Source organism: Globicephala melas, chromosome 2, assembly GCF_963455315.2.
Source record: "Globicephala melas chromosome 2, mGloMel1.2, whole genome shotgun sequence".
NCBI lineage: Eukaryota > Metazoa > Chordata > Mammalia > Artiodactyla > Delphinidae > Globicephala > Globicephala melas.
In genome coordinates, this window is record NC_083315.2 from 36822664 (window position 1) to 36835563 (window position 12900).

The 12900-nt window shown below is 46.2% G+C and overlaps 1 protein-coding gene across 3 annotated transcripts in view; it reads left to right on the plus strand.

The window, feature by feature from the left end:
- BLM (BLM RecQ like helicase) overlaps window positions 1-10629 on the plus strand; it is an 86871-nt gene extending 76242 nt beyond the window's left edge. For all 3 annotated transcript variants that reach the window (XM_060293815.2, XM_030878569.3, XM_060293816.1), the window contains 4 exons: window positions 82-274; window positions 3384-3506; window positions 5630-5831; window positions 10318-10629. In XM_060293815.2, coding sequence (XP_060149798.1) covers window positions 82-274; window positions 3384-3506; window positions 5630-5831; window positions 10318-10495 — 696 coding nt within the window. In that variant the 3' untranslated portion in view covers window positions 10496-10629. The remainder of the gene's footprint in view (window positions 1-81; window positions 275-3383; window positions 3507-5629; window positions 5832-10317) is intronic.
- Window positions 10630-12900: the final 2271 nt, after the last annotated feature.

Below are 12900 nucleotides of genomic sequence, written 5' to 3' on the forward strand. Positions count from 1 at the left end.
CCCCAAAAAATGTAATTAAGCATTAAATAAAGCCTCTATGTGCATGCACTCATTCCTGTGTTCTCATTTTCTCTCACAAAGGTAGACTTTATGGAAACGGAAAATTCCAGCAGTGTGAAAAAACAAAAAGCTTTAGTGACAAAGGTATCTCAGAGGGAAGAGATGGTTAAGAAATGTCTTGGAGAGCTTACAGAAGTCTGCAAATCTCTGGGAAAAGTTTTTGGTGTCCATTACTTTAATATTTTTAATACTGTCACTCTCAAGAAGCTTGCAGGTTGGTGTTTGTGAGTCTTCTGTTGCATGGCATAAGTTAATAGGCTAAAAGTTAATCTTGCTAAGGAACTTATCAAGAGCATTAATATATCTCAGTCTTTTTGATCTCTGAATTGAAAGCTCAGAAAAACAGTTTAAACTCATTCTTGAGATAAAATATATTTTTTAAGATATACACAGTACTTTGTTATTCAGACATATGGTATCATTTCAATCTTATACTTCAGTCTAATGCTGCATGTTAGGATATGGATAATTCTAATCGCTAACACCAGATGTCACTTAATGAATTTGTGTGCCTTATTTGCCTGCCTTATGATGTTTAACTATGTGTGTACATGTCTTTGCAATGCGGAGCTAAGTTCCTTTTGAAAAGAGATTTTGTTTTATGCTTCTCTGAATCCGGATCTAGCACACTGCTGTGTCTAAGTATTTTTTGATAAATCCTTGCTGACGTGAGTTATTTCCATGGCTTCAGACAGCTCAACCCAGAATTCTAATAGTAGAGTCCCTGGAAAATAAGTTGGCCACATGGTTGACTGACTAATGTACATTTCCTTCCACCCTCTTCCTTCATAAAAGCTTATAATCATCACTTCTCTCTCTTCCATTCCCACTCCTGCCACCATAGGTCATTACAGTATTTCATCAACTCTAAAATGCCACATTGTTATTTTATGGACTATTGAGAAAGAAAAAATTCTACTAATTAAACTGTGACACAGTGCTTTTATTGAAAGAGTTGTTTTTACTTTATTTAGATTTTTATCACATATAACTGTGCCTATATGGAAAATGCATACAATCAAAGTAGATTGATTTAAGTACTTGTAAAAATTCACATTCAAAACCTGACTCTTCTGAATTATTTTTTGAGTCAGTTGTCCATGTCTTTGTTTTCCCTCATGTCATCAGGAACGTTAGTGACACAGCCTTTTTAGCATGCTCCACTCTGTTCCCCAAAATTTTAATCAAAATCCTTGTCACCCGTTCTGATTTGATGGTGACACTTTCTTGATGATACGAGAAAGTGTCCGCGGGAGGCTGCACGTCTCTCAGTAACACAAATGTAACACTGCTTCATCTACTTCAGGTCATGTAAAGCACTTGGTTGTTTCTTGCAAGAAACTGTGGAATTGTCATTTCCTCCAGAACATACAATTTGCTGTGTTAATGCCAAATTTATCCCCCGTTACTCCGTGTCTGAGCTTTTCTGCATGCACAATCATTTTCTCAGTGCTAATCACAATCTAGTCTTTTCTAACACATTTCATGTGCAGTTCAGTTCAACGTGTGAGCACTGCAGTGGCGCTGTCGGCATGCCGGCAGCACTGATAGCTATGACTGAGATCTCACATGTGGAGGCAGTGACAGCACAGCTGCCATTTGGCCGTTAGCACTTGTAAGACGCCTCTTGACCTCAGGAATGCCAAAACACACACAAAAAAGAGTATATCTTAGAAACCATGAAATGTAGTATTTTGTTCCTAGGCTATTAGTGAAGTTTCCTAACTGGTTTCCTTATCTCCAGATGTGAACATAATATTCATTTTAATCTTCTAAATACTTGGCTAAAATTCCAACAGCTCTCCAGATAAAGTACAAATTCTATCAGGAATCTGCATTTTTTATTTTATTTATTTATATTTTTTGGCCGCACCCTCACAGCATACAGGATCTTAGTTCCCCGACCAGGGATTGAACCCACACACCCTGCAGTGGAAGCGTGGGGTCTTAATTACTGGACCGCCAGGGAAGTCCCAGGGATCTGGGACTCCCCCACTTTATCTTCCAGTAACCCTTTCCATAAACCTCCTGGTCTGTCCCACAGGTCTTTTCTTTTCCTCTAAACATAGAAATGATGTTACAATCACGGATTTGAAATCCACCCTTTGCTCAACTCAGATACATGGGAATTATTACTGCCTCACTGCCCATAGCCAGTGCATCAATAAATCCTACAGACCCAGCCTCCAAAACATGTCCGAATCTATTTCTTCTCTCTGTCTCCACTACTACCCGCTAGTTCACAGCGTCCTCTCTCGCACCTGTAGTGGCTTCCACCAGGCTCTGGTTTCCCCTCTTTCCCTTACAATCCATTTCCCATGTACAGCAGCCAGAGTGATCTTTAAAATAACAGGCTTGTCTAGCTGTAAGACTGTTGTGCCTTCTCTACGCAGAAGACTCTTTTTTTAAAAAATTTATTTATTTTATTTATTTATTTTTGGCTGCGTTGGGTCTTCATTCTGTGCACGGGCTTTCTCTAGTTGTGGCGAGGGGGGGGCTACTCAGTTGTGCGTGGGCTTCTTATTGCAGTGGCTTCTCTTGAGGAACACGGGCTCTAGGTGCACAGGCTTCAGTAGTTGTAGCATGTGGGCTCAGTAGTTGTGGCTCACAGGCTGTAGAGTGCAAGCTCAGTAGTCGTGAGGCACGGGCTTAGTTGCTCCGCAGCATGTGGGATCTTCCTGGATCAGGGCTTGAACCCTTGTGCCCTGCATTGGCAGGTGGATTCTTAACCACTGCACCACCAGGGAAGCCCTACGCAGAAGACTCTTAATGGCCTACTTGTTAAAGGCAGAGTACTTGCTTCACCCATGTGCAGAAAGACCTGAAGAACAGGTTTGGGTTGGGGGGAAGTAAGAATTCAGTTAAGGCCTTACTGAGTAGGGTATACAAATGTGGAGTGCAGGGGAGAAGTCGGAGCTGGAAATACAGATGCGGGCCTTTTCTGCAAACAAGCGTCACCATACTTGTAGCTAGACAAGTCTTGGTTGTGAGAACAGTGGGCCAAGAGCAAAGTCCAGTTACCTCTCGGGCACACTGCCCAGGAACCCCCACTCCGCTTACCCCCATATCCCGTGCTCCCTCCCATTCTCGGCCCTGACTCCACACACCTTTGCTGCTGGGATTGGACCACAGGCTCCTGCCCTCTGGGCCTGTGGGCTGCCTCTGTCGGCATTTAACTGCCTTTTAGAAAATCAGCCCATGTACCCGGTGCTCTGCAGCTAGTTGGCACTTAACAAACATGTGCTGAATGGGTGAATGAGCATAAATTCAGTGGGTTTTCTCTGGGTGGTAATTTAAATTTCTAATTTTATGCCCATGCACAGAATCTTTATCGTCTGATCCTGAGGTTTTGCTTCAAATTGATGGTGTTACTGAAGACAAACTGGAAAAATATGGTGCAGAAGTGATTCCAATATTACAGAAATATTCTGAGTGGACATTACCAGGTTCAGTATACAGCCAAATATGGGTTTTCTGAAAGCCTCTTTTAGTGTTAAACGATGCATCTCACTGGATTAGAATCATGTGGTTTCTGGCTTGTGTTAATGGTCCCTACACCTTTCACACTGACATCCAGGTTCTCGGAGGAGACCCCAGTGGTATGCCAGGCACCTCTTAGAGGACACCGGTGCTCAGGTCCCCCAGGGGAGACCCGTTACTGAACTTGCTAACAGGACCCAGAGGACGACCTTTGGGCCCAGGAGTTGCTTGTTCTGTTAAGGCAAGTGCCTGAAGAATCTGGAACCCTGGGTGCAGATCACATATCTGCCCCCATCTCACTCTGTAATCCTTGGCAGGCCACACATAGCCTCTTTGTTTTTCAGTTTCTATGTCTGAGGACGGGAAGTGTTATCTGACAATCATGTATAAAGTTTAAGAGTGGAGTTTAAATGTTTTGGGAAAATGAACATGTAATTGGACTACTGGAGAATCTTATTGTTATTAGCCACTGAAAGAATCTGCCCAAGTGAGTGCATCATTAGCGGACCTTCCCAAAGGTTGCTGGAAGCCTGTCATGTAGCACCTCTAATTACGAAGCTCAACACTGAGCTATAGAAAGCATGGACGCGGGGAAAAATCGAGAACAAAGAAAGATTTCGTTGTGGGAGATACAGGTGCAGGAGTCGGGCGCCCTCCTTCAGCGTATTGCCATATGCAGACTAGCCAAGTGAAATGTTTCACTCTTTCTGTAACGGACCACGGGAGGGGTCCTTCTCAGAGTAGCAGGATGAGACATGAGTGAGCATGCATTTCACATTCTGTCTCTCCACAGTCGTGTTTTATCCATTGACAAATCGCGGAAGAGTCAGGTTTTCGTTAATTCCTCTGTGTGGTAATTATTCCATAAATCCTTACTTCAAATACATTAACCTCTTAGTGGGAACTTAATGTTTGTTTAGTATAGTAACTTGTTTGGATAGGGATTTTTGCCCACGTAAGGTAGGGCTGCTCTGCAAAAACAGCCCACAGTGTGGTCATGATCACTCCCACTTATTGAGGGAGGACAGAGCCAAGAGCTTTGCCTATTCTGTGTCATTCAGTCCTTATAACACTGATTTTATTTTGTTTTTTTATTTATTTTTATTTTATTTATTTATTTTTGGCCACGCCACGTGGCTTGCGGGAGCTTAGTTCCCTGACCAGGGATTGAACCCAGGCCCACTGCAGTGAGAGAGCCCAGTCCTAACCACTGGACCTCCCTGGATATTCCCCAACACCCATTTTAGAGGGGAAAAGTGGTGAGGGTTTTTCATTTCCGCAAAGTCCCCCAGCTGGGATGACAGCACACTTCACTCGAGCTGCACTGTCTGCCCGTGTGCCCTTCCTACCATGCAGTAAAGTAGGGTAGCCTGAGGGTGAACCAGACCAGCCAGGAAATATCTTCAGAAAATGAAGACCTGGTCACTGTTAACCTAGAAGGAGATTTCGTGCTTTGGATGTGCCTTGGGTTGCAAATACCTATGGAAATTACCATCTTCTTTGCAAATGTGTGCTTTCATACAGACCCATTTCCTGCATAGTATGTGAAATGTTCACAACTATTATGCAAAGAAGAGTAAAATGTGGTCTAGAATTTTCTGACAGCCATTTACTAAGTAACTATTGCCCAAAGATGAGGTGCAGGACATAGTTATGTTTTCCTTATGTTGGACTTATTTTTTCAGCATGTGTAAAACTATAAATAAAATTGTCTTTTGTTTAGCGCTTTATACTTTTCAAAGAACTTAACAGGATTAATTGCCCATACAATAACAGGGACGTGGGCTACAGAATGTGAGCTAATAAAACCTGACGTCTCTGGTTAAGTTAAAGAGCATCACACGTTTTCTTAGTGAACTCTGAACCCCTTTCTTTAAAAATAAATTGCCATTGACTACTTTGGGGCTTTGTGAAATTAAATAAGTGCTCAGTTCTTGTGGGGTGTTTGAATCCAAATGGCAAGATGCTACAGGAAAGCAGCTGGGCTTTGGCTGAACTGCACCCCTGTGCTGTGTATCTCCGCGTAGACTGTAACCACACTTGGATCAGAATGGCATCACTGGTAAATGTCTGCATTGTCCATTTGTAGCTGAGGACGATTCCTCACGGAGAAGCCCCTCCAGCAGCAGAGGCACTGGAAGAAATGCCCCTGAGGAGCTGGATGAGGAAACACCCATATCTTCTCACTACTTTGCAAATAAAACCAAAAATGAAAGAAAGAGGAAAAGGATGCCAGCCTCCCAAAGGTCTAAGAGGAGAAAAACTGGTTTCGGTGGTTCCAAGACAAAAGGGTAAGTTCTGCCACCTTTTCTGCAATGTAGGGTAGAAGTGAGAAAAATATAAAAGTACAGCTGCTCTGATTTGCTTTGAAGCATTTATTAAAATAAGCCATTGCCATTGTTAAATGTTGCCTCTCCCGTTTGTGGAGTCAGGATTAAGATCTGATCCCAAACAAAAACATTTGTTTCAGATTTTTAAGATACCTACTCCTAGGTTGATGATCAAAGTTTTCTAGTTTGCAAAAACTTCTCCAATTTTGACATTACCTTAGGAAAAAAAATTTTTTTTTTCTGCCAGTTGCTCTTAAGTGAATTTTCCACCTATAATACTGTAAATCATATGCTAGCTGAATAAACAGGGGTTTTTGTTTGGTTGGTTTTTGTTTTTTTAAAGTTTCTTTTTATTTATATATATATTTTTGGCCGCGTTGGGTCTTCGTTGCTGTGCACGGGCTTTCTCTAGTTGGCGGCGAGCGGGGGCTACTCTTTGTTGCAGTGCGCGGGCTTCTCATTGCAGTGGCTTCTCTTATTGTGGAGCACAGGCTCTAGGCACATGGGCTTCAGGAATTGCAGCATGCGGGCTCAGGAGTTGCGGCATGGGGGCCCTAGAGCACGCAGGCTTCAGTAGTTGTGGCACGTGGGCTCAGTAGTTGTGGCTCATAGGCTCTAGGGCGCAGGCTCTGTAGTTGTGGCACTTGGCCTTAGTTGCTCCGCGGCATGTGGGATCTTCCCGGACCAGGGATTGAACCTGTGTCCCCTGCATTGGCAGGAGGATTCTTAACCACTGCGCCACCAGGGAAGTCCCAACAAAGGGTTTTGTTTTCTCATCACCCTTATGCTTTCGCCAATACTTGCTACACCGCTTCTATTGCTGCAGAATCTGCAGGGCCTCCACGCGGAGGCTCCGCACACTCCCTGCCATTCAGTAACACCTGGGAGAGCCAGCCTCCCAAGCTTTGCAGGGTAGCAGAGAAGAGGCCACAGCAGGAACCCCAAGAGGTCAGTCCAGCCCCGCCATCTTCCCTTTCCTACATCTGCCTGGCTCCTGAGCTGGGTTGCACCCACTTTGGGTGCTCTCTGCTCACCAAGGCGGAACAAAGATAGCACTACCATAAGGTCCTGGTGACGATCTGGGCAGCGTCTTATTTCTTCATAATCACACTGCTTCTGACAGCCCCTTTTTCCTGTTTTCTGCAAGGACATGCTCTGCCCTTGCCTTGTAGGTAAGGTCTGGTAGGGTTGTGACCACCCCATCAGTCTGGAGAATGTGGCCCTAAGCATTTATGTATTGTAACAGAAATGCTTACAGGAAAAGGGAACAAGTCCTCAGGAAACTTGTGCAAGCTGTTGTGGTTTTTTTGGGTTTGTTTTTTTTTTTTGCGGTACGCGGACCTCTCACTGTTGTGGCCTCTCCCGTTGCGGAGCACACCGGACGTGCAGGCTCAGCGGCCATGGCTCACGGGCCCAGCCGCTCCGCGGCATGTGGGACCTTCCCAGACCGCGGCACGAACCCGTGTCCCCTGCATCGGCAGGCGGACCACTGCGCCACCAGGGAAGCCCTGTTGTGTTTTTCTTTTTCAGTTTTTCTACCTCTTTTCCTTCTGGGTAATAAAGACCAAAAATTGAGTGGGGGAAAAGAAAGGAAGGCAGATGTTACCAAATTGTCATTTCCTTGTTAAGTCCATAAACAGACATCTTGTATGTGCTAATCCTTCTGTTGGGGTATAGAAATTAAAGGCATTAGTAAATATTAGTTTAATTTTGTGGGTTTTATTTATTTATTTTAATTCTATTTAAACTTTTAAAAGAAAAAAAAACTTTACCCATTTATCCTACACCCACCCCACTCCAGCCTCTTGCAACCACCAATATGTTCTCGCATCTATAAACTTGGTTTATATATATGTATATATATATATTTAGGTTCCACATGTAAGAGAGGTCATACAGTATTTGTCCTTGACTTATTTCACTTAGCATAGTGCCCTCGAGGTCCATCAATGTCACAAATGGCAGGATTTCATTCAGTTTTATGGCCGAATAATAATTTTTGTGGTTTTTAGTGTGCAAGTGACCTGCGGATGCTCTTCAGTAGGGACATTTTCTTATTTTCTTCATTTATTCCCCCATTTGGGGAAATACTCATTTCTCAGGCACTCACACAGAGTAGAAGACCTTCAAAGGCCTCTGTCCAACTCCCTGGGATTTATCATGAGGAAGCTGAGGCTTCCTGAAGCTTCCCCTGGGGAAGGTTTACGTGAAGCTGTCCCCAGCCTGGTACCAGTCTCACAGGTGGGACTGGACACTGGCTTACCCAGGCCTGCCTGGAGCACTTTCACTGCTGCACGTGGTCCACGGAGATTCCTGAAAACCCATCATGATCTCCTCATTGTTGGTAGTTAGAACAAAGTAAACCATTGGCTCCCTTATTGTTTTCACAACTTTTGTTGATAAGACGGAAGCACTTTGCCCTATGGCCTAGAACCTAAGCTAATAAGTAGTAAAACTCATATTTGTCCAAAAGCCAGTACCACTTTTGTTTTTGTTTTTGTTTCTTGCGGTACGCGGGCCTCTCACTGTTGTGGCCTACTCCCGTTGCGGAGCACAGGCTCCGGACGCGCAGGCTCAGCGGCCATGGCTCACGGGCCCAGCTGCTCCGCGGCATGTGGGGTCTTCCCGGACCCGGGCACAAACCCGTGTCCCCTGCATCGGCAGGCGGACTCTCAACCGCTGCGCCACCAGGGAAGCCCCAGTACCACTTTTGATGCTAGTTTTTAATTAGCCCGTGTGTTTAAGGTGGGATTATTTTCTAGTCCCTACTGGCTAAAACCAGGAAGTAGTGTAACTTTGCTTTACCCTGTAGCAGCCTCTTTATATCTGTGCCCCGTTATACTCGTTTCCACTGAACCACTCTGCAAGGTGGCTTCCCACGTGTCCAGGCTGCTCACCTAGCTGAGGATCCACACAGCCACAAAATAAACGTGGCTCTTTGCCAGAACCCTTAACACCCCACCCTACCCTCAGAGTTTCACATCTTCAGAAGAATACACAATGAACTGGTTGTGTTCTGGGCTCTGAGTGGGAGTAAAATGGATGACTCTGGTGAAATAGAGGCTGCTGATGGCAGATTCATTCTGCAAATCAACATAAACAGCAGGTTTTTGCTGGGGACTTAATATCTCAGCAGGAAATCAGCATAGGGAAATTTAAGGCTGCTTCTCTGCTGGTTTAGCACATCTTTGCCAGTTCTGCAGTAAAATTGCCCTCGAGCAAGAGTTTTTAAAAAACCACTCTTCCCTCAGCCCCACCAAAATGTCATTAGCAGACTGGTGGCCCTGATACCCGGGCCCCTAAATTCAGAGATCAGATCGGAGGCCATTTGTGTGCCCTGATGGTAGGAAATTAACACCAGGCATGAATTCAGCCCGGTTACAATGGGGCGGGAAATACTCGTTTAGGGAAAGGCTAACATGCTGACCCTGTGATTTTTTTTTTTTTTTAACCATTTATTTTCAGGGGAGAGAAAAAGCTGTTATCTTCAGATCAGTGGGGGAAGTGAGGTGCTGGAAGGACTTTGTAATAGGCTGTGGCAGGGGCCTCTCACCCTTTCTTATTTTTTATTTTAATTTTATTTTATTTTTGCGGTACGTGGGCCTCTCACTGTTGTGGCCTCTCCCATTGCGGAGCACAGGCTCCGGATGTGCAGGCTCAGCGGCCATGGCTCACAGGCCCAGCCGCTCCGCGGCATGTGGGATCTTCCCGGACTGGGGCACGAACCTGTGTCCCCTGCATCAGCAGGTGGACTCTCAACCACTGCGCCACCAGGGAAGCCCTCACCCTTTTTTAAAGGCAGCGAGTGGGAGGTGAGAGCAGGCAGATCTTGGAATGTAGACGAGCGAGCAAGCCCCTGGCAACGGGACCCTGACAGAGATGTGCCAGGCCCCAGCTGCTGCGGGCCCGGGGAACCACATCTGCAGCCTTCCCCTCTGCAGGAGGAGGCTCGCTCTGCTCTGCTCTGCTCTGTCTCCACCCACCCACAAAGCCCCCTTCCTCTGGACTGTGGGAGCACAGTAATTCCACAGTGTCTATTGTCTGGGCATTGAGGCCTTAAACAAGGTATTCTCACTTCCTTTCTGTGGTCGGAGTAGATGGGAAGCATGGATCTCAGCTCAGATGCCTGGAGGGAGGCGTGGGAGAGGGAGGGGTCTGTGAAAGGGTAGAGAGAAGGCACATGGGGTTGGGCCCAAGTCACAGAATCCTTGATGTTTTAGGAGGACAAACGTAGGACAAATTGGTGTAAAGGGTGACAGTCATTTACTCCTTGAATTGTAAAGGAAACTGACCCCATCCAGGGCCATTATAGGCAGAAAATGCACAGAGACATGGAACACCAAGGAAAATCATGGATTATATAGCTGCATGCGGGTTAAGAGAAAGAAAACTGTTCACTTTTGGGTTTATTTGACATTTTAATTTTCTTTTCTTTGTCGCATTTTAGGGGGTCCAGCACATGCAGAAGGATACCTTCTAAAACTAAATCCTCCAGCATATTTGGACCCAGTTCAGCTTTGCATGGCTCTCAAGCAGCATCAGGAGTCAGTAGAAAATTGGGGATTATGGCTCCACCAAAGCCTGTAAATAGGCCATTTCTTAAGCCTTCATACGCATTTTCATAACAACCAAATCTCATCTCAGTGTACATAGATCTTAGTTGTTGTTTGTCAGCATCTGACCATCTGTGAATATAAAGCTGTTAGTTTCGTAATACCATTTGTAATTTTTATCCATATCTATTAATATTTAAATAAGTGCTTGGGGTGACAGTTCTTATTTTTTAAATAAACATTTTCTTTTGAAACGCATGATTTGCTGCCACTGCAAGTGTTGTGGCCATCGTTTCTCAGAACATCTGAAGCAGCAGCTGAATCATCTCAGTGAGAGAAATTTTAAGTACAACATCATGAAACACAGAAGCCAAAGAAAAAGACTCACATGGGACAGCATGAAACTGTAAAACTTTTTGTAGAAGACAATGTAAACAAAATTAAAACATAAATGACAGAGAAAAAAGGGAAACAATATATGGCAAAGGATTAATATCCATAATATACAAAGAGTATCTATAAATCATTAAGAAAAAAAAGACAACCTAGTAGAAAAATGAACAAAGGATGTGACTAGGCTGTTCTCAGAAAAGGAAGTGTAAACAGCCCACAAATATGTGAAAAATGCTCCATCTCCCTCATTAAAAGTACCAGTTAGAACAATGAGATGCCATTCTCTTGCCTAGCAGATTGTCAGCACTTAGATGATATTCCGAATCTGGGGTCCACAAGAACAGGGTCAAATGTTAAGAATGTATTAAATGCTGGTGACGTCCTTTAGCATCAGGGAAGCCTTACTTTTCAAGACCCCTCCCTGAATCGGCTAATGAGCCAGCAAGTCTCATAGTGTTTTGGCACCTCTTTTCGGACTTCCAGTCCCTCATTTTTGGAGACATCTTTTCTTAGCTGTCATGCAACCTTGGTTACACCTGTTTGGTGTCCCACTTCTCTCCTTGACCTCCGTCAAGAGGGTAGAGCTGAGGAGGCCTTGCCTGGGCCAAAGGTGTTGGAAGACGGAGTTGGCTGGAAGTCTGTGGCCTTGGCCTGGAGATGGTGCTGAGGCAGACCCTGCACCCACCCCTAGGGGCCGCCCTTGTAGCTGCACGCCTACCTCTTGCCTCCTCGACCTCCACCTGGGCCCTTGGTCCCTCGTTTAATGCAGGAGACTGGCAGACAGGAGACTGGCAAACAGGAGTCTGCTGAGGGCCATGCACTGTTAACCTCCAGATGCCTTCAAGAGCTGACATTTTCAGGAACCATCTTTCCGGCAAGCTCTGACTCAAGTGGCCAGAAGAACCTTCTTGGGGTGAGGAGAGGAAATGGAGGGCAGAGTAGCCAGTAGTCAAGGCTGCTGGGATAATGTCGCTGGCCTGAGGTCGCCTTGGAGAGCTGGCAGTGCACGAGGGTGTCTGGCAGGAGGTCACACCCTTCTACCTTCAGCAGCTCTGGCTTTGGGGACAGAGTGGGTAGCCTCTGCACAGAGCTGATGCCACAGAGATCGGGTGACTTCCTGGCTCTGACCTCACTCGTTCATTCATTCCTTTACTGAGCCCCTCTTCTGCCCGGACTCTGGAGCTAGCTGTGCCCTCGGCAGTGCCCACTCTGCATCCAGGGGCTCCCGGAGCAATGGGGAGGACAGGCGAAGGCAGTGCAGTGGGGGCCCCAGGGTGGAACGCAGAGTCTGTGAGCAGGGCCAGCACCACCCCCACCCCTGTCACCTACGCCTTTCACCAAGCACTGAAGAGGAACTCGCTGCAGGAACCTGAAGCCTGGAGACCTTGGGGTAGCCCGGGGTCAGGCAGGCCCCACACCCACCTCTTTAAAAATGTTGGGTTGTGGGGCTTCCCTGGTGGCGCAGTGGTTAAGAATCCGCCTGCCAATGCAGGGAACACGGGTTCGAGCCCTGGTCTGGGAAGATCCCACATGCAGCGGAGCAGCTAAGCCCATGCGCCGCAACTACTGAGCCTGTGCTCTGGAGCCCGCGAGCCACAGCTACTGAGCCCTTGTGCTCCGCAACGAGAAGCTACCGCAATGAGAAGCCCACACACCGCAACAAAAGAGTAGCCCCCGCTCGCTGCAACTAGAGAAAGCCCGCGCACAGCAACAAAGACCCAGTGCAGCCAAAAATAAACTAATTTTTAAAAAAAATGTTGGGTTGGAGCAGGGTCTGTTCAATTTCTCAGTCCCCAGGAGCAGCCACAGAAAATGCAAGCAGCCTCCTTCAGTTCAGCCTCCAGCTCCCAGAGAATGCAACCGTATCCATACAGCGTCATCTTAGGAGGACAGAAGCACACGGACTTTCCCTGAACCAAAACTGGGACCTCTGGCAGCTGAAGACAGAGATGGTGATAGCAAAGCCAATCCAGGCTGGGCGCTGGTAGGGGTCCTCCATGAGCGCCGAAATCACCACCACCTGGGAGGAGGGGCGGGGACAAATCCACAAAGGAGCTCCAGCCTAGGACCCTTCACTGGCCCAC